The following is a 27,431-nucleotide window of genomic DNA, read 5'->3' as shown; positions in this document are numbered from 1 at the left end:
CACAGTCAATAGTTTCTAGAAATGAGCATCCTGTAAGTTTTACTATTCTTTATTTAAAAGGAAAAAGTACCAGGTGAGAATCCAACTTCAATTTCATGGCATAAGTACATCAACAGTCAGAGGTACTTGCTGTTGACATGTAATATATCAGTGGCTCACCAACTTTAATGGGGGGAAAAAAACCTTTAGCTGAACTAGGAATTTTAAATTACAGGATTGAATTACAAATTGAACTAGAAAAACTAAGAATGAACTTGCTGACCTGGAAGCTCCAGTCAGTTTAGAACATAGCAGCTTATTTCCTCAGCAGCACAGTCCAACAAAAAAAGCACATCATCTCAGTAATCTCTCTTCACTGGCTTTCTGTTGAATGCTGGTTCACATTTAAGATTTTGGTTTTCATGTTGAAAGTCCTATGTTACGACAGCCTCAATTATCAGTGGGACTATTTCATTCTGTAAAGTAATGACCACAGTGACATTTCCACTAGTGTAGTGTCAAGATTGCAAGGAGGAGGCAGCGTTGTTTTTCCTAACAGAAGAGATCAGAATGATACATCTGGGCATGTTCAGAACCTATTATGACCTATCCACTCATGATAAGCACACCAAAATCATGTTTTGAAACAAAACAAGCATCTTACAGAATGAGGGAAAGTGAAAGGTTAATCTTGTTGTGCTCACTTCAATGGCCTAAGAACATAACAGCCATACTGGGCCAGACCAGTGGTCCGTCTAGCCCAGTATTCTGTCTTCTGACAGTGGCCGGCACCTGGTACTTCAGAGGGAATGAACAGAACCAGACAATTACGATTGATTCCTCCCCTGTTGTCTAGTCCTAGCTTCTGGCAGTTGGAGGTTTAGGGATATTCAGAGCATAGGATTGTGTCCTTGACTATCTTGCATTCATACAGTTGTGTCCTTGATCTATTCTCCATGAATGTATCTAATTTTTTTTTTTAACTGTTATAATTTTGGCCTTCACAGCAGCCGTTGGCAATGAGTTCCACAGGTTGACTGTTCACTGTGGGAAGAAGTACTTCCTTCTGTTTTGTTTTAAATGTGCTGAATATTAATTTGGGTGCTCAGATATCTCAATGATGTGTGCTTTAAGAATCAAGATAAAAAAGCTGACTGACTTAGAGGGAGGGAGAACTACTTATAGAAGTTTTCCAATAGAAATGCCTAACATGGAGATTTTCTTGGAAAGACGTACTGCACAACTATAGAAACAAAATAGTGACCAACTTCTGTGGTCTGGTAGCCCCTAGCATTTTGAATGGATGTTCTACCCCCAAAACAAGAATTTTTCTTGACAAACCCCTTGTCTCCAACCAAAAACATGTCCCAATAGCAGATATGCGTACTACACACCATGTATTCTATGAAATATGTATTATGGGGCTTTCTTTACCTCTGCTAAAATAATCATAGAATCATAGAATATCAGGGTTGGAAGGGACCTCAGGAGGTCATCTACTCCAACTCCCTGCTCAAAGCAGGACCAATCCCCAACTAAATCATCCCAGCCAGGGCTTTGTCAAGCCTGGCCTTAAAAACTGGTAAGAAAGAAGATTCCACCACCTCCCTAGGTAACGCATTCCAGTGTTTCACCACCCTCCTAGTGAAAAAGTGTTTCCTAATATCCAACCTAAACCTCCCCCACTGCAACTTGAGACCATTACCCCTTGTTCTGTCATTTGCTACCACTGAGAACAATCTAGATCCATCCTCTTTGGAACCCCCTGTCAGGTAGTAGAAAGCAGCTGTCAAATCCCCCCTCCTTCTCTTCCGCAGACTAAACAATCCCAGTTCCCTCAGCCTCTCCTCATAAGTCATGTGTTCCAGTCCCCTAATCATTTTTGTTGCCCTCCGTTGGACGTTTTCCAATTTTTCCACATCCTTCTTGTAGTGTGGGGCCTGAACTGGATACAGTACTCCAGATGAGGCCTCACCAATGTCGAATAGAGGGGAACGATCGCATCCCTCAATCTGTTAGCAATGCCCCTACTTATACAGCCCAAAATGCCATTGGCCGTCTTAGCAACAAGGGCACACTGTTGACTCATATCCAGCTTCTCGTCCACTGTAACCCCTAGGTCCTTTTCTGCAGAACTGCTGCCGAGCCATTCGGTCCCTAGTCGGTAGCAGTGCTTAGGATTCTTCTGTCCTAAGTGCAGGACTCTGCACTTGTCCTTGTTGAACAGATTTCAGATCTCATCAGATTTCTTTTGGCCCAGTCCTCTAATTTGTCTAGGTCCCTCTGTATCCTATCCCTACGCTCCAGCATATCCACCTCTCCTCCCAGTTTAGTGTCATCTGCAAACTTGCTGAGGGTGCAATCCACACCATCCTCCAGATCATTTATGAAGATATTGAACAAAACCGGCCCCAGGACCCTTGGGGCACTCCACTTGATACCGGCTGCCAAATAGACATGGAGCCATTGATCACTACCCGTTGAGCCCGACAATCTAGCCAGCTTTCTATCCACCTTATAGTCCATTCATTCAGCCCATACTACTTTAACTTGCTGGCAAGAATACTGTGGGAGACAGTGTCAAAAGCTTTGCTAAAGTCAAGGAACAACATGTCCACCGCTTTCCCCTCATCCACAGAGCCAGTTATCTCGTCATAGAAGGCAATTAGATTAGTCAGGCATGACTTGCCCTTGATGAATCCATGCTGACTGTTCCTGATCACTTTCCTCTCCTCTAAGTGCTTCAGAATTGATTCCTTGAGGACCTGCTCCATGATTTTTCCAGGGACTGAGGTGAGGCTGACTGGCCTGTAGTTCCCAGAATCCTCCTCCTTTCCTTTTTTAAAGATGGGCACTACATTAGCCTTTTTCCAGTTGTCCGGGACTTCCCCCGATCACCATGAGTTTTCAAAGATTATTCGGCAATGGCTCTGCAATCATATCCGCCAACTCCTTTAGCACTCTCGGATGCAGCGCATCTGACCCCATGGACTTGTGCTCGTTCAGCTTTTCTAAATAGTCCCGAACCACTTCTTTCTCCACAGAGGGCTGGTCACCTCCTCCCCATGCTGTGCTGCCCAGTGCAGTAGTCTGGGAGCTGACCTTGTTTGTGAAGACAGAGGCAAAAAAAGCATTAGCTTTCTCCACATCCTCTGTCACTAGGTTGCCTCCCTCATTCAGTAAGGGGCCCACACTTTCCTTGACTTTCTTCTTGTTGCTAACATACCTGAAGAAACCCTTTTTGTTACTCAACATCTCTTGCTAGCTGCAACTCCAGGTGTGATTTGACCTTCCCGATTTCACTCCTGCATGCCAAGCAATATTTTTATACTCTTCCCTGGTCATTTGTCCAATCTTCCACTTCTTGTAAGCTTCTTTTTGTGTTTAAGATCAGCAAGGATTTCATTGTTAAGCCAAGCTGGTTGCCTGCCATATTTGCTATTCTTTCTACACATCAGGATGGTTTGTCCCTGTAACCTCAATAAGGATTCTTTAAAATACAGCCAGCTCTCCTGGACTCCTTTCCCCCTCATAAAGAAAAGGAGTATTTCGGATGCATTTCGGAAGTGAGCTGTAGCTCACGAAAGCTTATGCTCAAATAAATTTGTTAGTCTCTTAGGTGCCACAAATACTTCTTTTCTTTTTGCGAATACAGACTAACTACTCTGCTGCTAGTAGTAGAATACAGACTAACTACTCGACTGCTACTCTGAAACCTTTCCCCCTCCATGTTATTCTCCCAGGAGATCCTGCCCATCAGTTCCCTGAGGAAGTCAAAGTCTGCTTTTCTGAAGTCCAGGGTAGTAGTAATAATAATAATAAATGCCCAGTGTACTTGTTCTGAAGTGATCTTTTTCTATTGCTTAAAACAGTGCATTGTTTTTGGTGGAAGGAGGTAGGTTTTAAAATGAGGCACTGTAACTCGGTTAAGGTTATGTACATAGCAAGTTTCAAACTTAGTTGATTTTACTGTATCTTTGCAGTTATATTTACATTTTATTGGAGAATTTCCCATATAACACTCAATAACTCAGAGGTTGATTCTACCCTAGTAAAGTAAGTAGCAATAATTCAGCATTTGTGCAGTTACTGCAGTCATAGTAATGGCTAATGCTGTAGCGTAGATAAGGCTCGTGCCCTTTTACCGCTGTTGTCTAACCCTGTCTATGCTACAGCCTCTGCAGTTATGAACAACAACATACACTTTCAGGCAGAGGCCAAGCAAGGAAATTTTCAGCCCACTTTTGAAGGAGGCATCCAGGGTATTCAGTACATCATTGCTCACTGAGTGCCCTTCTGCAGTTTGGCTGAAACATGCCTCCTTTTGTACTGAGCTGGAAAGGGAATACAGTTATACTGGGAATAGAAATAGTCAGTTTTTTTCTGGTATTATCTCTGTGTGTATATTTGTTCTGAGTAAGCTTGCTTCATGATCAAAATTTTAGGAATCATAAAGGAGAAAATATACATTTCCTCAAACATCCACTTTAATGCTCTGATAAGAGTAGAAAAGGTCAGTTCCTTCAATATAAATGGAGACTGCTTGACTGGTCACCCAGTTATTTGATTTGAGTCATACTTAATCTAATCTTGTGTCCGCCAGGCATATACTTTTCTTTTTGTGTGTGAGTAAATAGTTGGAACTTAGATAATTAATTTCTGTCTTAGATTGCTCATCAGAACTGAATTTCTCTTTTAAATAGAGATGGCTATGATCCAATATGGATGGAGAGAGCAAAGTGGGAATTGTGTTCAATAAATGTATTGTTGCTGTTCTTTCATTTAAAAAGTAATGACCAGCATCAGGGAGAACACTGAATTTAAGTCTGAAGACCTGTGATTTTCTGCCACTGACTTGTGTGATATTTGGTAATTATGCCTTATGCCTTAGTTTAGCAATCTTTAAAATGGGAAAAATATTTACCATCTTTGTAAAGTATTTTCAGTATCTATAGATAAAAAGTGGTACATAAGAGTTTCTTTTTGTCTAACACCTATTGTTCTGCTAATACTGTTGATAAATGTCCTGGACTATTGATTAGCTGACTATTGATAGCTGATTACATTTTAGAGTAGATATCAGTGGTTTTGCTTTGTTTTTACAGTGTCCATTTTTGTGTATCACACTGCTGTGTTAGTATCACAGTCTGCTGTTTGGACTTTAGTCTTTTTGACGATAACCAATAGTAGTATCGGTTTAAAATCTATTTACACACAGAGACCAATATACTGTAGATATATGATAAAATATAGTGACTATCTTCTGTCATTGAAGGAGGATGACTTGAGTGATCTGATAGGTATTTTCTCTCTCAACTGCTGTGATCTATAAAGTGACTTTTTTCTGGAAATACTGACTTAAACTGCATATGGAGTACTTTTTTTTCTCCCAAGAAAAATCAATTACAAAGGCCATTTTGGGCTCTGAGGTTTTTGGGGTAAGATTTAAAATTTCATCTTTTGCCACATGCTCTGTTTGAATTATCATGTATGCTAAACAAATAGGCCCACAGAATGAGGTAAGCATATTAGAACCTCTTTTTGTTGTTGTTGCCTCTGTTTTGATGCATGTGATACTTAAAGTAAATAAACTTACATTGATTTGTGAAGTGCGTTTGCAGCATGCACATCCATTTACTGTTGGGTGATTTTTGAATTAGCTTTTTAAAGATTACATGGATAGACACAGCATTGTAGTAGTTAATAGAAACCTGTGCAGTGAGGTCTATGGGCTGCAAGATCAGTGACAGTGAAGTATGGCCTTATTGAAAGGAGAATGCATAAGAGGCTGCCCTGGGACACTACACCACTGTCCTTCTGTGTATCCTGACAATGTTATCTGTCCTCTCAGTACGGAGTATCAAATGTCTGTCATGAGTATAGAAATTAATTTAATGTCACCTGAAGACATGCAATTAATCTTTTAGAGGTTTTCATAATACCTTTACGGAAAGAGTTGCCAGTTTGGCGGATTTGGATTTTGGGGTTTAGCAGAAGATAAGGAAAATTAATTTTTCATCAGGGTTAATACAAGCTAGCAGGGCCACAAAGGCTGAGAAAAATGGTTGGGGAATTTGTCAAGTGTTGTCACTCTAGAATAATGCTGCTTAACGTCTGATAGGTGTAATCAAGAGTTGAGATTTATATAGAGAGGGATTAATCAATTTGCTCACTACAGAATGCAAGTTGGTGATATCGCTTCTTCATGGGGTTTAAGAATGAAAATAAGATTTGATCTGTCAAATTGCAAGAAGCGCTGACAGTATCAATGGGCATTTTTATCAGTACATTTTTAAAGCATTTGTTATAAATAAATTTGTCCTGCTAATGTTGGTGGCAAACAAACTTCATCTGTATTGTAAAACTGTCATAACATCCCTGATAGAGTACAATGCCGTAGCTTACTAAATTCAGGCACCCCGCTTTAAAAAAACCCACAAACTCCCTTTATAGAACTCATATTTTTATATTCAATTAAGACAGGATGACTTCTAAATTTCTGAAGATGCAAAGAATTGATAAAATAAACAACTGAAATATCATATAGTGACCATTTTGAAATATGGTCACTATCTATATCTGACACATCTATTTTAAAATCACTGTCATGCATGACTGAAACAATTTCTATTCATTGCACTGTTTTAGAATACTTTGCAAATATGTTCTTTAGCATTAGAAGTTTGAAAAAATATTCATAATATAGACCAAATCCACTAGCTTGTTCCTTTTGAGTTTTCATTTTTAAATTATATTCAGCATTTAGAACTATTAAGTTTTTTTTATGTCAGGTGACTTAAGAGCAGATTTTATTTGGCAAATAACCAGTTTCACTTATGTTCCAAAGACTTTCAGGTGAACAGATAGAACTCTTGCTACACATAGCAGCTTTTGTCATGATTGCCGTTTAAACCCAGTTTTTCAGGGCTTCGACCTGAAATCTTCACACCTGATTGTAAGTTAGCAATTGGGGAACAAGCCTTGGATAAAACTTGATGATTCAAATTGTGAAGGGGAAAAATGGTTTGTGCTTTAGAGTTTACGGGGCAGCCAGTATCTCAAGAAAATATTTTTTCATTATTGGTATTTAGACGAAGGGTGAAATTCTCCCCTGGGCAGAAGCCGTTCACCACTTAAATCATCCCAATTAAATCCTCAGTAAAGGTTTTAAGAGGAGTTGTAGTATAGGATTTAAGTGGATTTGTGGTCCACTGCAATGTGCTAATTACTGTGTAAATAGGTGTAAATTTCACTGAAATGTCAAAACTTTGTGCATCAAATTGTCTGTGATAGAGTAAATGAATGATAGACATCTCTTTGCAAGATCTGGTATTAAAATACATATCCCAAAAGTCAAGTGTTTTTCTGAACTTTTTAAAATCAAAATAGATTTTGAGGACAAAAGTTAAAATGATGGGTGGGCCTGCTAGCCCCTTTCTTTTACCCTGGGTGTTATAAGCTTTTAATAAAAGAAAAAATAGGCTGGTGAAAAGAGTTTAAAAAAAATGGAAAATTTGTAAGAAGTTGTCAAATTTTTATGTTTGTTTACAAGAAAAATCAGCAAGAATTAAGAAACTTAACAGTTAAATTAGGACACACTAGAGACGCTACCATCTCAGCCTTATCCTTCTACAAGCTGTGGGCCTGATTCTTCAATAGCTCAACTACCTGCTCTGGCCCAGACATTACAGAATCCAGCATCAAGTAGGATTCAACACCACCACCATCTTCTACCTACCGTGAACCAGAGAACCTTTCCCAATGTTAATATGCTGATTAGAAGCTCCACTTCTGTACCTTCATGTTTCCCCTGGAAGGAGAATTGGGAGCCAGCACATGTATTATGTTTTACATTTTCCTTTGTAGGTGGTATGCAAACATTTTTGAAGTTGATGCCGTATCCCCATCAGGGATAAGTGATCTGTTATTTTTGTAGCATGAAGTCCAAATGTTCTTACTCTGAAGTAAGTGTAGTTGATGTATCAGCATTACTGGCTTAGTTTTTCAGATTTAGAACTTCTAGAAGCTGACATTGATTGTGTCCAATGTAAGAATTAGACTTAGAGCATGATGTGAATAACGATTCTAATATTTGAACTGTGAAATAAACATATTAACACATACACTTTGTTCATTTTCACCTTGAGCTACCTTTTTTTGGCTTGGATATTGTCTCTTTGATCAGCTATTACCATAACAAACTGAAATGAATAGTACTAAGACACATTCATTTTACAAGCCTTTCCTTGCTTACTCCTGAGCAAGTACTAACCTGAGAGCAATATTTGCTCTTGAACTCCCCAAAGAAAGACATTGATACCATGTTTCAGAGTAGCAGCCGTGTTAGTCTGTATTCGCAAAAAAGAAAAGGAGTACTTGTGGCACCTTAGAGACTAACAAATTTATTAGAGCATAAGCTTTCGTGAGCTACAGCTCACTTCGTTGGATACATTTGGTGGAAAAAACAGAGGAGAGATTTATATACACACACAGAGAACATGAAACAATGGGTTTATCATACACACTGTAAGGAGAGTGATCACTTAAGATAAGCCATCACCAGCAGCGGGCGGGGGGGGAAAGGAGGAAAACCTTTCATGGTGACAAGCAAGGTAGGCTAATTCCAGCAGTTAACAAGAATATCAGAGGAACAGTGGGGGGTGGGGTGGGGGGGAGAAATACCATGGGGAAATAGTTTTACTTTGTGTAATGACTCATCCATTCCCAGTCTCTATTTAAGCCTAAATTAATTGTATCCAGTTTGCAAATTAATTCCAATTCAGCAGTCTCTCGTTGGAGTCTGTTTTTGAAGGTTTTTTGTTGAAGGATGGCCACTCTTAGGTCTGTAATCGAGTGACCAGAGAGATTGAAGTGTTCTCCAACTGGTTTTTGAATGTTATAATTCTTGACGTCTGATTTGTGTCCATTCATTCTTTTACGTAGAGACTGTCCAGTTTGGCCAATGTACATGGCAGAGGGGCATTGCTGGCGTATGATGGCATATATCACATTGGTAGATGTGCAGGTGAAGGAGCCTCTGATAGTGTGGCTGATGTAATTAGGCCCTATGATGGTATCCCCTGAATAGATATGTGGACAGAGTTGGCAACGGGCTTTGTTGCAAGGATAGATTCCTGGGTTAGTGGTTCTGTTGTGTGGTGTGTGGTTGCAGGTGAGTATTTGCTTCAGATTGGGGGGCTGTCTGTAAGCAAGGACTGGCCTGTCTCCCAAGATCTGTGAGAGTGATGGGTCGTCCTTCAGGATAGGTTGTAGATCCTTGATGATGCGTTGGAGAGGTTTTAGTTGGGGGCTGAAGGTGATGGCTAGTGGCGTTCTGTTATTTTCTTTGTTGGGTCTGTCCTGTAGTAGGTGACTTCTGGGTACTCTTCTGGCTCTGTCAGTCTGTTTCTTCACTTCAGCAGGTGGGTTTTGTAGTTGTAGGAATGCATGATAGAGATCTTGTAGGTGTTTGTCTCTGTCTGAGGGGTTGGAGCAAATGCGGTTATATCGTAGAGCTTGGCTGTAGACAATGGATCGAGTGGTAGGATCTGGATGAAAGCTAGAGGCATGTAGGTAGGAATAGCGGTCAGTAGGTTTCCGATATAGGGTGGTGTTTATGTGACCATCGCTTATTAGCACCATAGTGTCCAGGAAGTGGATCTCTTGTGTGGACTGGTCCAGGCTGAGGTTGATGGTGGGATGGAAATTGTTGAAATCATGGTGGAATTCCTCAAGGGCTTCTTTTCCATGGGTCCAGATGATGAAGATGTCATCGATGTAGCGCAAGTAGAGTAGGGGCATTAGAGGACGAGAGCTGAGGAAGCGTTGTTCTAAGTCAGCCATAAAAATGTTGGCATACTGTGGGGCCATGCGGGTACCCATCGCAGTGCCGCTGATTTGAAGGTATACATTGTCCCCAAATGTGAAATAGTTATGGGTGAAGATCATTGGTGATCTTCCTAAAAACACCATCCTAGCCACTATGGATGTAGAAGCCCTCTACACCAACATTCCGCACAAAGATGGACTACAAGCCGTCAGGAACAGTATCCCCGATACTGTCACGGCTAACCTGGTGGCTGAACTTTGTGACTTTGTCCTAACCCATAACTATTTCACATTTGGGGACAATGTATACCTTCAAATCAGCGGCACTGCGATGGGTACCCTCCAACCAGTTGGAGAACACTTCAATCTCTCTGGTCACTCGATTACAGACCTAAGAGTGGCTATCCTTCAACAAAAAAGCTTCAAAAACAGACTCCAACGAGAGACTGCTGAATTGGAATTAATTTGCAAACTGGATACAATTAACTTAGGCTTGAATAGAGACTGGGAATGGATGAGTCATTACACAAAGTAAAACTATTTCCCCATGGTATTTCTCCCCCCCACCCCACCCCCCACTGTTCCTCTGATATTCTTGTTAACTGCTGGAATTAGCCTACCTTGCTTGTCACCATGAAAGGTTTCCCCCCCCCCCCCCCCCCCCCCGCTGCTGGTGATGGCTCATCTTAAGTGATCACTCTCCTTACAGTGTGTATGATAAACCCGTTGTTTCATGTTCTCTGTGTGTGTATATAAATCTCTCCTCTGTTTTTTCCACCAAATGCATCCAATGAAGTGAGCTGTAGCTCACGAAAGCTTATGCTCTAATAAATTTGTTAGTCTCTAAGGTGCCGCAAGTACTGCTTTTTTATTGATACCATGTTAAGTTAAAATCTTGAATAGTTATGCAAAGAAAAAAGAACTTGTTGCTTGCTTGCAATGAACTAGGGGTGGCACTGTTGGCCCTCTAGCTTTCAAATAATTTTAGTGCACACACAAATTTCTTTCAAAAGCTGCTGCTGTAGATCTCCCTCATCACATGCATGGTACTCCTGCACTGTGAGTTCCAAGCCATCTAGAAAAGCAATAAGCATTTGGCTGCATAAGGGACCTGTGGAAATCCTAAATGTTTAGAACAAGGCTATAAAAATAAATTTTGGATCCAGCTGCCCTTCTTTCTCCTTTGCCAGGGTCAGTTCTGAGTATCACTTCTCTTCCTTTTGCTTTCACGTGTATTTGAGTTAGTGCACCTTCTTCATTTCTTTTTATAACTTTTCATTTTTCTCTAAATAGTTTTAAGCTTAGTAAAATTTTTAGATAATTCCCCATTGTTTGGGCTTTAGCGATAGAATTCTGCAAGATTGTGAAGCTGTGTTGCTGCATTAGGTTGACTCCATGCCATTAAAGATTTTGTATTGCTTGGATTCATCTTTCAGTCTGGTGGTCACTCTCCTTACAGTGTGTATGAATAAATCCATTGTTCCATGTTCTCTGTGTGTGTATATAAATCTCCCCACTGTAAATGCATCCGATGAAGTGAGCTGTAGCTCACGAAAGCTCATGCTCAAATAAATTTGTCAGTCTCTAAGGTGCCACAAGTACTCCTTTTCTTTTTGCGAATACGGACTAACATGGCTGCTGCTCTGAAACCAGTCTGGTCAGTTTCATTGTGTGAAATGTGGACCCAGTAGTTAAGCATTGGTCTTTCCTGGGTCGTTTAAACAGGCCTAGTTGAAGAGGTGTATGTTGTCTGATTCTAAAATATCCATGATGCATCAGCATGCCAGATCAGGCTTCATCAGTCCTGATTGTGGCATCTGAAGCCATCTTAGGATCCTAGTTCCTCACTCCTGTGTTGATGCAGACATCATAATTTTCTAGCTGCCATCATGTTTAATTCAAGATCTTCAGGATACCCAAAATATTTTGTTTTTTGCTGCTTAAAAAAATTCACCTTTGATAATCTGAAGTATTGGCTTCAATTTTTTGCCCATATCAGAGTGTATTCGTCAGGCATTTCAGCAAACATACAAGAGGAGTTTGAAAAGAGAACCTGCCTCATCTTGAATGTTTCCTTCTGGTATAAAACCAGTAAGAAGAGTGAGCAAGTTATCGGTTTCAGTTAATTATTTTCCTTTTAGAGTATCCCTTGAGATGAAATCCTCAATCATGATGTTATCAAAAAGTTACTGACTTTCAGTCTATATAGATCTGTTGTTCTTCCCAGAACCTTGTATGTTGTCTGTCCTGATCAGTAAGAAGCTGGCACGTTAGGATGAAACTCTTCTGTTAATTCCCCAAGTTATTCATAGATTTTGGTGACAAGTCAAAAGGAGGAAAGGGAACTGTGAGAACAAATGCTTTCAAAATGGATTAGATTTTGTATTTACTCGCATTCTAGTTTAAAGACTCAGTTCATTCTACTAAATTGGACAATTTAGGGCAATTAACATGATTTTTTTTTCATAGAAATTTGTGAAGCCAGTTTGTGTATATGTATACATTTGTGCATCATGATATCCTGCTTGGTACTTCATTGCAGTGATTGTTTTGGGTGAATTAGGCTGTTCTCCTTTAATCATCTGACTTCCTCCAGGGGTTGGGCACCAATCTCCCAGATTGGGAATCTACAAGGGTAATTCCGAACAGAGAGAGACTGTTTTCCAGTAACTGCTGTTCAAGTCTTAATACCTCTGCTCATCCACCCTCTCCATCCTCTTTCCCCTTTTCTTTGAGACCTTCTGTAGATTCTTCGAATCAGTGAAAGAAACTAAGTAGTTGATGCTGCGAGGCCCTTGGTTTTCTGGAATATTCAGATCAGTGGAGGGGTGCTTATGCAGCCATGACAGGCACTGCATTTCTCAGTGGTTCTGAGTTAACAGTTCTGTGGAAATGAGTATTCTAAGTGTGGGTCTGCAGAGGCAATATATACTCAAGCATAGTTACTGGTGAGCAGCCTTTTCTCTACTATTCTGTAACAGTAACAGATACTGAGTGTTTTGACGGGAGTCCCTTTAAGCTGTTAATGTGCTGCATAGCATTGCAAGCTAGATCCTCCATTTGAAACACTTTATAATTGCGAGGCTGCCTAGTGCATTCTGAGTTGCCGTAGTAGACCAATTATGTTGCCTCTTGCTGTATGTAATCTTCAGAAAACTCGTGTATGGTGACTGTAAACTTGGCCCTATCTGATCTGAGAAAGGTGGACATGTATCCATGTGAGAGAACCACCCGTTCCTTGGGTGGAAGTAGCTGAGCTGCTGCACACTTCTACTCTTTTCTTCAAGGCTCCTCTCTTCTACCCTCCTCTCATCCCAAGATTGAATTACAGAGACAGCTTGTTTTGGGAAGACTGTAGCTTCCACATATGACTTCAGAGGTTGGGACAGGGACATGGTTTGTCACCTCTGGTTTTTATCCTTTTTTAAGGAGAAAAAATAAAAACACTTAGAGGAGAAAACTACTCTAATATTGGTCATTGTTAGAGGGGAGGAGACTACTTAGGAGCTTATTTTAGCTATAAATAGGCAGCATAAAAATGCACTTAATAAAAATCACCAATCTTTAGTCTTGGAAGGTTTGCTTGGTTTGAAAGATGCGTAAAGGTTCAGACTGGTTCCTGCTTTGTTCAGGCTGCTTTGCCCTTCTCTAGTCTAGAATATATGTCTCTTAAAAAAAAAAATGTAGTTTAGCAGAACATAAATATATAGCCTGAAAAGTTGGAATTGTGAAGAATGAATAGGTGGGTTCTTGTATAAATAATAAGACATTTTCACGGTCTACTGAAAGGAAACAATTAAAAACACAGTGAATTTAATGTAGTATTTTGTACTACTTTGCTTTATGGATTTTTTTAACTAAGTATAGTTCCTAGCTGAAGTGTGTACCGTACACCCTTCTCTTGCAGACATTAGTTTGATTTTAATATGCAAGTCTGTGTTCTTCTAATCCTCTGTGCGCTAACAAAGTTCTTCTCCACAGCAGGTCTCGGAAGACGTGAATGTTTGCATTGAGTAGACAGATACTGAACAGCATGTTCTGGTTTTGGTTTCAGCAGGAGGGGGAGAATGCTGGCTTTTTGCACCCAGAAGGCCAGCCCCAACGCCTCCAACAACCTCCAGAAATGAGACAGCAGCCAGTGCGGAAGGTCACATTGACAAAGGGACCACTCCAGCAGCAACAGCAGCAGGCTCAGATACATTCAGCAGTTCCACAAGGAGTCAAAAATATCCAGGGGATTTATCCAGCTAAAAAGGTGATTTTTAGATGCATTGTTGCTGCTAGGAGCTGTATTAGCTGCTGAATGTGTTGCCATATTAATGTTAGCATTGTTTAAAAAATAACCAGAATTCTTACCGGCATTAAAGAAATTTAAACTGTAACTGCCCAGGTAAAATTATTAATGGAGGGCTGGATGACTTAGGAAATTGATAAGGGGATATAAAGCTTTTAACCTACAGGATACTTGTTTGAATCCAGCCCAGGTTGGTAATGCCTGAAAGTTGTTCCCATCTCATTGTGGTTCTGTGGCCTGCATAAATTCTGTTAGGTGATGTCAGTCCAGTATTACAGTGGAAGAATGTCCACTACTCAAAAATCATTATCACAGCTGACTGTCTAGCATGCTTTTTGGCATTGAGTAGAGATGTCAAAGATTGAATGAATATGGAGACTGAACTACTCTCTACTACCAGAAGTGGTCCCAAGTTAGGCTACGTATTCTGTGTATATGTCTGGTAGACAAAGGATTAGCACTGTCAGGGTGGTATTTTCCACTAGGATTATAGATATAAATTAAGTTTTTATAACTGTTTTCTCTTTTAAGCATGTCATGTTGCTTACTGTCTGGGTAAAACTAAGTAGAGTAAACCTTTACTTGTAAAAGTCCTACTCAAAACTTCTCTGTGGTAAATCCTGGAACACTAGTAAAGTATGAGATAGTGGCTGTAATTTTTCCAAAGTACCTCTGGCATCTTATTGCTTTCTGGTTCATGTGTTAGGTTATATTAAATGGTACTGATGTACCGTATAACCCTTTGTCACAACATTCTCCCTTCAATACAGAATAAGTATTTGGACCTTCACTTATGTAAACATTTTGTAAGTGAAGAATATTGGGACAAGGAACCTTTTATGGGGAGGTCAGTAAAATAGTACTTTCGTGAGGTATAGATTTCTTGGTGGACCCTGCAGCCTCCTTATTTTTCTTCCATGCTATGACTTTTCTGTTTGGGAGTCAAAGAAGTAACATCCCTCTAGTACTGAATATTCTATAGTTGGTTCGGGTTTGTGTAAGTTTTAAGCAAAAAAACAAAAAAAAAGTCAGCTATTGGTACACTTTTGAAAGGAGCTCAGCACCTCTTGTATAACAATGGCAGTATGGAGTAGGCCATTAAAACTGACCTCCAAAGCAAACACACAGATTCAGTTCAGAACTCATTTGCTTAATTCCCCACTAACAGTGCTCTCAGAGGCACTCAGCACATAATTTAAAAACTATTACAACTTATTTAACCCCTATTTGTGTGATCTCCTTGGTTCTGTCATCTTCACTGAAGAAATCCCATAATTCAACAGTTCTCAACCTGAGTTGGGACCCCAAAGAGGGTCACGATCCTGTTTTAATGGGGTCGCCAGGGCTGGCATTAGACTTGCTGAGGCCTGGGCCTGAAGCCAAAGCCCAAGGGCTTCAGCCGTGGGCGGTGGGGCTCAGGCTTCGGCTTCAGCTCTGAGCAGCTGGGCTCAGGACACAGCTCCCCACTGGGGCTGAAGCCCTCAAGCTTTAGCTTTGCCCCCTCCCTCCCCCCACAATGGTGGGGCGGTGAGGCTCAGGCTTCGGTCCCCCTTCCTGAGGTCATGTATTAATTTTTATTGTGGGGAGGGATCACAGTGCAATGAAGTTTGAGAAACCCTGTCATAATACATGAGTCTATGATATCGCAGGTACCAGAAATTTCCTTGCAGTCTATGGCATTTGTAAGATCACTGACTGATGCATTCTGTTGTGAATCTGAAAGTGCAAAGAGAATTTTAGAGGGAATATATATTTAATTTTTTTAATTAGTTGAATAATGTCTGTGCTTGTCGCCCTACCTTCTGAGGAATGATGGCATTCACCACATGAAACTAAGTTAAAGCAAAACAAATGTGTACTTGCAGTTCACCTAAATGGAGCCAAACATTGCATTGCCTACTGTTCTGGAGCCTTCTGCCTTTGCTGCAGGGCATTTCCTGTTCTTTAGGATGAATTATATTGAATATCCTTGAGTTCCTGTAAATTTCAGAAGGAGCAGCACTTGGAAAACATTTCTCCTGAGAATAGGAGTTATTTCATAGAATCATAGAACTGGAAGGGGCCTCGAGAGGTCATCTAGTCCAGTCCCCTGCACTCAAGGCAGGACTAAGTATTATCTAGACCAGTGGTTCTTAACCTGGGGTGCACGCAGCCCCTTGGGGGTGTGAGATGCTCTTTCTTGGGGTGCGAGACATGTCAGATTTTTTTAGAAGGTAAATCATCGAAAACCCAAATTAAGCACAGGCACATAAGTACAACTACTTTGTTTCATCAAACCTATGTATTTATTAACATTATACGTTTTTTAATGATTACTGTAGTATACAAACAAAAAATATATCTAGGTTTAAAGAACTGACCTACTTCAACGATTTTTGATAGGGGATGCGAGAACATATTTTGAGAACCAAAGGGGTGGGGCTGCAGTAAAGGTTAAGAACCACTGATCTAGACCATCCCTGACAGGTGTTTGTCCAACCTGTTCTTAAAAATCCCCAGTGCTGGAGATTCCACAACCTCCCTAGGCAATTTATTCCAGTGTTTAACCACTCTGACAGGAATTTTTTCCTAATGTCCAACCTAAACCACCCTTGCTACAATTTAAACTCATTGCTTCTTGTCCTATCTTCAGAGATTAAGAACAATTTTTCTCCCTCCTCCTTGTAACAACCTTTTATGTACTTGAAAATGTTACCATGTCTCTCTAAGTCTTGTCTTCTCCAGACTAAACAAACCCAATTTTTTCAATCTTCCCTCTTAGGTCATGTTTTCTACACCTGTACTCATTTTTGTGGCTCTTCTTTGGACTTCCTCCAATTTGTCCACATCTTTTCTGAAATGTGGCGCCCAGAACTGGACATAATATTCCAGTTGAGGCCTATTCAGCATGGAGTAGAACAGAAGAATTACTTCTCGTGTCTTACAGTACTCTTGCTAATACATCCCAGAATGATGTTTGCTTTTTTTGAAACAGCATTACACTGTTGACTCATAGTTAGCTTCCTCAAAAGCTTTTAGTCTTCAGATGTTAATTATATTTCGCAGAGACAACTGAAGAATCAAGCTCAAGAACTGGTGTAATGCTGCTAGACGGTACCTTCTTAGCTGTTTCATCTTGTCCTGCCAGCCAGGATTAATATTAGGATATTTTAATTTTAGTAGTTATAAGTATGTTTCTGACGGTGACTCAAGACCACATGCACTGTGCATCAAATTAGACATGAATTCTACAGCAAGAACCCCAGAATAATGCATCCTTCCCTGTTCCCTGTACCTTTCACCCCTTCGTCTGGTCCAGTGCAATCAGTAGTGTTTTTATTCCTTTGATATTCAGTTTTTGTTTTGTCTCCAAATTAAACTGTGATTGACAGTATCTACCCCAATCTGACAATAACACCACTGGATCCCCTCACAACATCCGCACTACATCCAACGATAATGCAAAGAACATTGTCTTGAAGTTTCTCCTAAAATAATCAGCAGTCAAATAGTTAACATGTTTACATTTACGGAGGTTCCTCATTAATTTTTTACGTTATCTCCCCAATGAGATGACCTGAACCAGTTCACATGTCTCATAGCTAATATTTCAAATTGTCTGCAGAATCAGGGAGATGTTAAGGCTTTGATTACATCTGGGTTACATTTTGAAAATTGTCTTTGCAATGATAAGGGTCTAGAGACCTATTTTTTATTTTATTTTGTTTATTATAATGGAAGCTTAGATTCTGAAACAAATATTAAGCAAATATTAAGAAGACATCTATGCAGCTGCAAAAGTGCATTATGCATGAGGTACTGCATTAAAACTTAGTCAATATTGCTGTCAATACTATAAGATACCTGTGAGAGCCAGCTTTCAGGGCCAGGGGCTCTCCAATAATGTGTTGGTTTTATAAATGTGTGAAAGCTAGTCTCCTCTTTTCTCTAAAAATTGCTTGCTGTTTTCATTATGGAGATATTGATAAACCAGTTACTAGGGTTAAAAGCTTGATGGTGACTTTCCCTAAGAATCATAGGTTGTCTTCCCACCTCATTTGCTTCCAAAAAAAGCTGCTCAGGGCTAGCCTATGAGGCCAGTGAATTCTGGGTCCCTGGAAACTCTTGTTTGGGAAGGGGAATTAATCAATTTGTGGCTGAGATTGGCAGCAGCTTGAGTGACTCAAGCCCTACAAATCAGGGGTTTTTCCTCTAGTTCTTTCCAGTTCCTGGCTATAGATTAGCCATACTGATCAGCCAGTGTGGACTTGCCTCAAAAAAAAAAAAAAAAAAAGAGGGGCAGTTCAAGGTAATAGGTAGCATGGTCTATTGAGCAACATTCTGTAGCAGTGGAGACTGGGGAGGACCTGTATCCCCTTCCCATATGTATACGTATATAGTGAATCTAGTTTGAGATCTGGGAAGAGGAGGGGGCAAAAAGTTGTTTGCTGACCCATCCCAAAATGTTAGACCTGATCACATGCATGTGATGCAATCACTGTGAAGAGGAGTAGACTATATAGTTTTTGGAATTAAGGTGCTCAGTTGCTTTGTAAACCCACCTCAAAATGCAAAGGGCAGGCTTTGTACCCATTATAACTTCTTGTAATTTGGGGAGCTATTTGGATAAGAAGCAGATAAATATGTTAACGTGTGGCCTTTTAAATTAGCAAACAGTGACATGCTGCTTTTTATCAACATGTACTTTAATCAAGTCTTTAAATAAATTGCTAACTTCATATTATCTGTCAAAAATCTTAACAGAAGCACTAACTAAGGAAATCAAAATACTGTTACTTTTGCTGTTGGCAGGTTGTTATGCATGGGAGAGGCAGAGGAGTAGGAGGCCAGATGGGCCGAGGACGCTTGATGCCAAATAAACAGAACCTGCGAGTGGTGGAGTGCAAACCTCAGCCCTGTGTTGTGTCAGTTGAAGGGCTTTCTTCATCAACTACTGATGTCCAACTGAAAAACCTGCTGATGTCAGTAGGACCCATTCAGGTAGGTCAGGCTTGGTTTATAATTTTTGTGCCAGAAGTCTTTCATTCTAGAAAGCTCAATTAATTCTCTGACACTAAATACATTATTTTTATTGGCAATTACTTATATTTGAAGGCACCTTTTCCCACTCTTTGAATAAAATGCCACAAACATCAGTATATAATGAAGTGTTGTCACTATGTCCAAGAAAGCGTGTTTAGTTATTCATTATCCTTGTTTTTTATTGTTGGTTTACTCATTCACAACATTCAATAATTATTGTTAGTATACATTAATGAGGCTCTTCTGTGACGTTTAGCTCTGATTCTTTAGAATCACTAATTAAAAGGATACTGTCAAGTGATTTTTTTTTTAAACTGGATGATTTTTAAACCATCAATTTTCAGTAGTATATTCTGATATCATAGCCAGACTTTTAAAAAAAATCTTTTTTTGAAGGATCTATTGAGATTTTTTACTGTGTTATTTAGAAGTCCTTTTCAGTAGCTGTTTGTGAACAAGCCCAAGAACCATATCAAATATGACCTAGCCTAACTCTTGTGCCTATTTCTGTGCATGCACTGACTGCTAGTGCATGCGACTTACCAGCAAAATAGTGGAGATGACTTTAAACAAAAGGGGAGATTTTTCAAAATGCCTAATGAATTTAGAAGCAGAAGTCCAATTGACTTTCACTGAGGAATAACTTTGAAAATATCCACCAAAGTGCTGTGAAATACACAAAGCAAACAAAAAAAAATTATTCTTTTCCCCCTTCTAATCTTTCAGTTTTAGTAATTTCATGTGTTCCTTTTAACTCTAGGAACAGAATTTTCAGACAGAAATACAGTTGTCATATTGATGCTATTTCTTGGCTTTGAAACCTTTTGAGTTAGGTTATACTATATCGTTATGTATCCTGGAAGACAGATGTCATAAGGAGGTATGCCTCCATCTCAATTTCCTTCTTTATTAAATGGGACCTCACTGATTTACCTATGTAGTTCTGAGAGACTTAACTTTTGTTTGTAAAAAGCTTTGATAAGTGCTATTGTATACGATTTATTATACTGTTTAAAGAAAACATTGTTAGGTTTTTTATATTTGCACACTCAGAACATTCACACACAATACTTTGTCTCTTCAACTCCTACAGTACTTTGTACAGAAATTATTTTCTAGAGTTTTTTTTTAAGCCATTTGTTGTGCCTAAAATCCTGCACTACAAGGAAGTAAAAGCAAGGTGGCATTTGCACTATTAAATTGATCTGCTTCATTCAATTACTAAATGTAGGTGTGAGTCCAGCAATCTGTGTTCTAGGGTGTGATGAAAAATCAGAAAACTTTGTGCTGCATTATCTGATTCTTTGTGCAAGCAGAGTTTCCCTGTAAAGGGTCAGTTTTGAAACACATTTACTCAGTTTTTACTTGCTAACTCCTGTTTGAGAATATTAGTAGGAAATATTAGCACAAACCTTGCTGTGGAAGTATTCAGGGTAAAGAAAACTTACTGTGAACGTGCTGGAAAACTTGTTCACCACTTCCTATTTCATATCAAATACCACAATCGCTTGATTCCTAATGCAGTGTCACAGCACAGTCTTGCCAAGAAGGGCTCATCTACAGTATGGAATTTCTTACCATTTTTCAGAGAATCAGATGACGTGGTACAAGTTTGTATGCCCAGGCTAATCAAGAGCTTGCACCATTGGTAGAATGGATGCAGCTGCACCATTGCTGAAAAAAGAATATTTTTTAGTATAAATACACCTTCTAGTAAAGATTGACCACTGGTATTACATCTGGAATCTAAAAGTTGTAGTAGTTAATAAGAAACAGCCAGGTTAGCAATTAGTAGCAAAAGACACCTACATTTGAGTTTACACCAGGAGTCCCCAAAATGGTGCCCGGGGATGCCATGGTGCCCGCTGGGACATTTTTGTGCACCCGCAGGACATCCCGCCGCTGAAATGCCGCCAAGAATCCTTGCCATTTCTTGGTGGCATTTCGGCGGCAACACTTATTGCCGCTGCTGCTTCTGAGCAGCAGCATTTTGACGGCGGGGTGTCTGCGCCCGCCACAGTCTTCTGGAAATAGCAATATGCTATTCTCACAAGAAAGGTTGGGAACCACTGGTTTACACCATTGCTGGAAAAAAGAGGTCAGAAATTTTCAGGTGTAGATATGGTTGAGAGTGGTTAAAAGGCGGGGTGGGGGAAAGGGAGTGGGAGGATTGAAAGGATGGGTATTGTACAGAAGCCTGTTGTACAGAACACCTGTCTTTTCATCTTTAAAGTACTTTTGTGATATTAACTAATCCCCACAACAACCAAATGAAGTAAACAAGCAAGTATCATCTGTGTTTACTGATGGGGAAACTGAGGCCGCCAGTAAGTTCCTAGGCTGCAAAGAAGGTTTGTGAGAGAGCTGGAATTGAAAAATGTGAGAGTTTAAATTGACCTTTTTCATAGTAATGACCCATATTCATAGGTATGCGCCCTTGATTTTGAAAGTGAGGCTAGAAACCCCAGAGAGAATGAGTCTTCGCTAAGTTTTCTTGTGATCTTGACTTAATATTTTTATTAGCATCTGTGCTCAGCGCTGTGCAAGACAGAGTTCTTGCACAGAGGAATTTGGAATTTAAATAACATAGAAGGCGAGATGAGCTTGGGAGCACCAGAAGAGGGGATGTGTTTAAATATTTTCTCTCTTCTGTTTCCTTGCTTTCTTACTTCTACTCTCCCTTCCTTAAAAATGTGATAGAAAAGACATTTGACACATGTTAATGGCTGTGGGTAACACAGACCTGGGCCATTAGGAGGGATCTGAATGAACAGAGGAAGGGGGCTCATCACACAGAGATTGGAGGTTTAAAAGACCTGAAGGACAGTGATGCTGGAGAGGAGCAAAAGGAAGGTGATGCAGTACAAAACAAGGTCCTGGTGGATCAGGATTGTACAAAGCTCTGAAGGCCAAGTTGAGAGGTTTAAACCTGATACGCTGTGCAAGAGAGATTCAGACAGGGGACTGACATGATCTGAATTAGCAGTTGTGTTTTGGACAGACTTTGAAAAGGTGGTTTGGGTTTCAGGGAGGAGGACGTTCCCGTAATCCAGGCAGGGGATGGCCAGGTCATGGACAAGTATTTTAGTTAAAAGAAAAGGAGTACTTGTGGCACCTTAGAGACTAACAAATTTATTAGAGCATAAGCTTTCGTGAGCTACAGCTCACTTCATCGGATGCATTTGGTGGAAAAAACAGAGGGGAGATTGATATACACACACAGAGAACATGAAACAATGGGTTTATCATACAGACTGTAAGGAGAGTGATCACTTAAGACGAGCCATCACCAGCAGCGGGGGGGGGATGCATCCGATGAAGTGAGCTGTAGCTCACGAAAGCTTATGCTCTAATAAATTTGTTAGTCTCTAAGGTGCCACAAGTACTCCTTTTCTTTTTGCGAATACAGACTAACATGGCTGCTACTCTGAAACCTGTCAAGTATTTTAGTTGTCAGAGGTAGGAAATATCTGATGATTATTTTTTTTTTTAACATTGTGGAGGCTTGGTAACTGCATGGATCTATCAAAGGGGAATGTAGTGCCAGGGTAACCCTGAGGGGTGAGATCCATAGTGACAGGGAGGCTGGAGTTGTCCTCAGCAACAGAGAAAGATGGAAGTGGAGAGGTTTGGGGTGGAAAAGAAACTCAGCTCATTTTGGCCATGCCAAGATTTTACTGGCAACAGATGTACCACAATAGGCCAGAAAAACATTCGGCTACCTGGGAGACTGGTCAAGTGTGGTAAGCTATATTTATGAGCCCTCATCATAGGGATGATAGCTGGAACCATGTGAACAGATGAGATCACCCAGGGATAAAGTGAAGAGGAAAAAGAGCGGGAACCGAAGACAGAGCCCTGAGGGACTCCAATAGAAAGAGGGAAAAGGAGAAGAAACTCCTAAAAGAACTGTTAGGTAGGCAGCAGACCAAGAGGGAGGGAGGGTGAAGAAGGTCAAGAGAGCACAGGTGCTGAAGAGAAGAAAATCACCTGTACTGAAGGCTGCAGGAAAATCAGGGATGAGATTAACGGAGTACTGGTCCCACAGCTCAGCCAAGTAAAGGTTGTTAGAAACCTTGGTAAGGGTATTTTCAGTGTAGTGAAGAGGGCTGAAGCTGGAGGACATGCAGGAGAGACTGAGGGGAAGGAAAAGTCAAGGCAGAGGCTGTAACAACAACTTATTTAGATTGCTTAGTTGTGGAGAATAGAGAGAATAGTTAGGGTTTAGGTATTTCTGAAGGCAGTGGGATATTCAAAAGCTTTGACATAGACTTGCCTGTCTCAAAGTAGACACTTTCCCTAGTGAGTGAGGGATTTTACCCTTCAGTTTCTATAGAGCCTGTGGTGTAAGTTTGTTGGGGGGAAAAAATAAAATCTTTGGCCCTTATAGGGAGGCAACAAAACCTACCAAATGTATGTCCGATGTAAGCCAGTGATTCCTTCCTCTGTCAGCAGGCAGCCCTGATAAGGGGTGTGGACTGCCTGAAGTCCAGATCCTTTGCCCTAGAGCAGGGGTGGGCAAACTACAGCCCAGGGGCCGCATGCAGCCCTTCAAACATTTTAATCCGGCCCTCAAGCAGGAGAGCAGAATCTGGGGCTCTCCACGTGGCTCGTCCCGCTCCATGCGGCTCCTGGAAGCAGCATCATGTCCCCTCTCCGACTCCTACATGTAAGGGTAGCCAAGGGGCTCTGCACACTGCCCTTGCCCCAATCACTGCCCCCACAGCTCCCATTGGCCAGGAACCATGGCTAATGGGAGCTGCAGGGGCGGCACCTGCAGACGGGGCAGCTGCAGAGCTGCCTGGCCGCACCTCCATGTAGGCGTCAGAGGAGGGACATGACGCTACTTCTGGGAGCTGCTTGAGGTAAGAGCCGCCCGGAGCCTGACAACCTCCCACGCCCCAACCCCCTATCACAGCTCTGATCTCCCGCCTGCCCTCTAAACCCCTTGGTCCCAGCCCAGAGCATTCTCCTGCACCCCAAACCCTCATCCTCAACCCCACCCCAGAGCCCGCACCCCCAGCCCGGAGCCCCTGCCCACACACTGAACTCCTCATTTCTGGACCCACCACAGAGCCCGCACCCACTACCACTCCCCAACCCCCAATTTCGTGAGCATTCATGGCCCACCATACAATTTCCATACCCAGATGTGGCCCTCGGGCCAAAAAGTTTGCCCACCCCTGTCCTAGAGCAGAGCTTGAACAGTCTTTCCTCTGGTATGAGGGAAGGAAATTCTTTGGACATCCCATTGACTCTACAGGAGCAAAGCCACTCCATGACCACTAAGTCCATCCTCAGTTCAGTGCTGGAATAGTCTCATGCTACTTGCACTTCCCACTACTTGTGGGAATTGACTCATGTATCCACATAAGAGTTGATCCATCTCCCCTCATTCCCAGCTGCGTTATTGCCCTGCAGCTGGGCTCCTGGCTTCACAGGGTCACCCATGCCTTGCCTAAACTCACAAAATCTTGCCTAACCCCCATATGACAAAACTACACTGGATCCACTACAGGAAAACCCTCTGCATCTATGGAGGGAGGGGGCAGGATTTGCCACTGAGAGACGTATGCAGTTAGAACACTGGAGGCAAACAGAATCAGTCTGGCTGGTACCTACTGGATAATTTGTTGCAGTCTGAATACTGTAGTGTGCTTTTACATTCAAGCAAAGTATTGTCAGATTTGGTTGTTCTCAGACTTTGGAGGAAGCAGAGCAAGTCCACTGCCTTGTCTCAGAGACCTGCTAGGTGTAAAAAGTTTGACTTTCTTTTACCCTGGGACTGCACATGAATTTTTGTATCGGGATACATCAACAGGCAGCTGGAAAATGAAATTGAAAAATGAATCTAGTTTCTGCTCCCTCTCAACATTGGTATCTTAGATTTTACATCAGGATGGTGATACTGTGAATAAGGGCAAAAGGTTAGATCTGTTAAGCTGGGAATAGTTGAACTCTGAGGTAGGAGGAGGTCAGGAAGGTGTATGAGTTAATGGAAAGGGAGATGCACCATCATTTTTCATCCAGACATGGGAAGCAGGGGGGAATTGTTTTCTTCCTTCACATGAATGTTTGAAATGCTTCCTCCATCCTGTCTCATCACTTGACTCCTCACTTTCCCTGTTCCTCTATAAAGCTGCTCTGTTCTTGGTCAGGGGTTTTCCACCTGTTCTATGATTCCAAGGATACTGAAAAATACAATAAAATGCTTTAGGCTCCAGCATAATTATTGAATCAAATGCCCTGTTTTAAAAACAAAAAAAATCACAATTAAAATACAAAAAAATGCTTTCTTTTGAATATTGTCCACTGTCGTCTTCATAAACGCCATCAAGAGTGGAAAGAATCAATAAATCAGCTATTTGGCTGTTTTTAAATAACGTGACATTAAACTAGGTCCTAATCTGAGTGAGGGACTACAAGATGTGCGTTGTTTTACATAATCACACTTTTTAAGTATTTGAAGGTACAAAAGGCTCTCAGGAACTATTGTGTGTTTAAAGTACAGCCTCAGAGCCTGGTGCCAAAGTATGTAATGACATTCAACACTGTTATCTCTATGTAGTATTGCTTATTAAAGTAGATTGTTAACATGTTGAATTTAAGCAGACGTCTGAATTGGATTTATTTTTGGATTGCCAAGAGCATGAGTGAGTCCCATTTTTCCAGCGCTACCCTCAAGGTTCTATGTACTGCTCCTTAACCTCTCTAAGGAGACTTGATTGCTGCTAGTCATTCTTACTCTTTTGTATCTGTTAGGACTGTATGGGAGACAGGGAATCAGGTGAGAGTGAGCAGGTTGTTCCAGTCACCAAATAACTTGAGTAATGATGGGCCATTTTAGGCAGCAATTCTGTAATGACCTTTAATCAAATATTTCCTTGCACCAAGTGTTTCCCAAAATAGACCATTAGTGTAGACTCTTAGCACTGCTTAAGATTAGAAAATCTTTCTCCTGCCATAAAAATAGCTTTTCATGATTGTATGTAAATACAGCTCAGGCTGGTATAACTCTAGCCATACACTGGATAAGTTTAAGAATTGTATCCTGATCTCTCTTTTACTATTTCTTTTCCAGTTTTAGAAGGGGAAATGATTGTGCTTTGTTAATGCATCCTACTTAGCTTTTTTAGAGTGATGGCACTACCTAGTGCTCAGTCACAGTAATAGCAAGTTTCTCAGTAATTTTATTCAAAAGTGCTGATTCTATTTTCTGAGCTGAGGCTTATAAGTGAAAATGACACATGGAGTAATGATAGATGAATAATCCCAGCCCATGGGGTTTTTCTAGTATCAACAAGCTTCATTTTAGCATGTGACATTGCATACAAGTCTGGTGACCCATTTGTTCCTCCTGGCTGTGACAGCCTTGTATGCTGTCACAACTGAGAATCTTTACTGTCTCCATTAGCTCTCTCTGGGAGCAGAGATGGTCACCCCTGCCATTGCCTCCCCAGCCTCTTCTCTGGAGCTGGAGGAGAAGGCTGATCCACCAGGGGCATCCTCTGGGTTCTGAAGTTTTGAACCAAGCTTTCCTGAGTCAGGAATTCCCTGTGTGTGTGCCTGAGAGGGAGACACTAGTTCAGTGGCTCTCAACCTTTTTTACTAGTGACCCCTTTCACATAGCAAGTCTCCCCTTATAAATTAAAAACACTTTTTTGTATATTTAACACCATTATAAATGCTGGAGGCAAAGCGGGGTTTGGGATGGAGATTGACAGCTCGCGACCCCCCCGTAATAACCTCGTGACCCCCTGAGGGGTCCCGACCCCCAGTTTGAGAACCCCTGCACTAGTTGGTTAGTGGGAGTCATGCTTTTTTTCCATTCCAACTTTTTTTTAAGCAGTTGCAGTTTTTCTTCTAGAGTCTGTTGCTAGCGATAGACTGGAAAGCCTATGTAATACACAGAGATATTGAAGCAGTGAGAGTGTCGAGGGGGTAGCAGGAAAGGAAAGAGAGCGGCAAAGGGGAGGGTATCAGAAAGGAAAGAGGTCAGACACAATAGGAGAAGAAAAGGCAAATATATCCTGGACCAGAATTTGTGCCGCTTGTCATTCTCAGACATGAAGTGCAGGTGTCAGGAAGTGGTAGAACAATAAAAGGAGGCTGAATGATGTGACCTAAGATGAGGGAGAAACAAAAATAGAATCTGATCCTTTTAAAATGTTCCTGCTGTGCTATTGCATCACTTATTGGAGAACAGCTTAAATCAACACCAGTGTGGAAGCTCATGCTTTATTCTAGTGTGAACCACTTCCTGCAAGCTTTTATCTCTTGGGCTGCCACCTCTCCTAATCTGCCCCAT

At 41.0% G+C, this 27,431-nt stretch overlaps 1 protein-coding gene across 5 annotated transcripts in view; it reads left to right on the top strand.

Annotated features, from left to right (window-relative positions):
- Positions 1 to 27,431, top strand: part of RBM33 (RNA binding motif protein 33) — a 152,622-nt gene that overhangs the window by 102,724 nt on the left and 22,467 nt on the right. For 3 of the 5 annotated variants that reach the window (XM_038388524.2, XM_038388527.2, XM_038388526.2), the window contains exons 16-17: positions 13,862 to 14,062; positions 18,893 to 19,081. In XM_038388524.2, coding sequence (XP_038244452.1) covers positions 13,862 to 14,062; positions 18,893 to 19,081 — 390 coding nt within the window. The remainder of the gene's footprint in view (positions 1 to 13,861; positions 14,063 to 18,892; positions 19,082 to 27,431) is intronic. The other 2 variants (XM_038388525.2, XM_043509648.1) reach the window with 1 other exon arrangement.

Source organism: Dermochelys coriacea, chromosome 2, assembly GCF_009764565.3.
Source record: "Dermochelys coriacea isolate rDerCor1 chromosome 2, rDerCor1.pri.v4, whole genome shotgun sequence".
NCBI lineage: Eukaryota > Metazoa > Chordata > Testudines > Dermochelyidae > Dermochelys > Dermochelys coriacea.
This window is presented reverse-complemented; position numbering and strand designations above follow the sequence as displayed.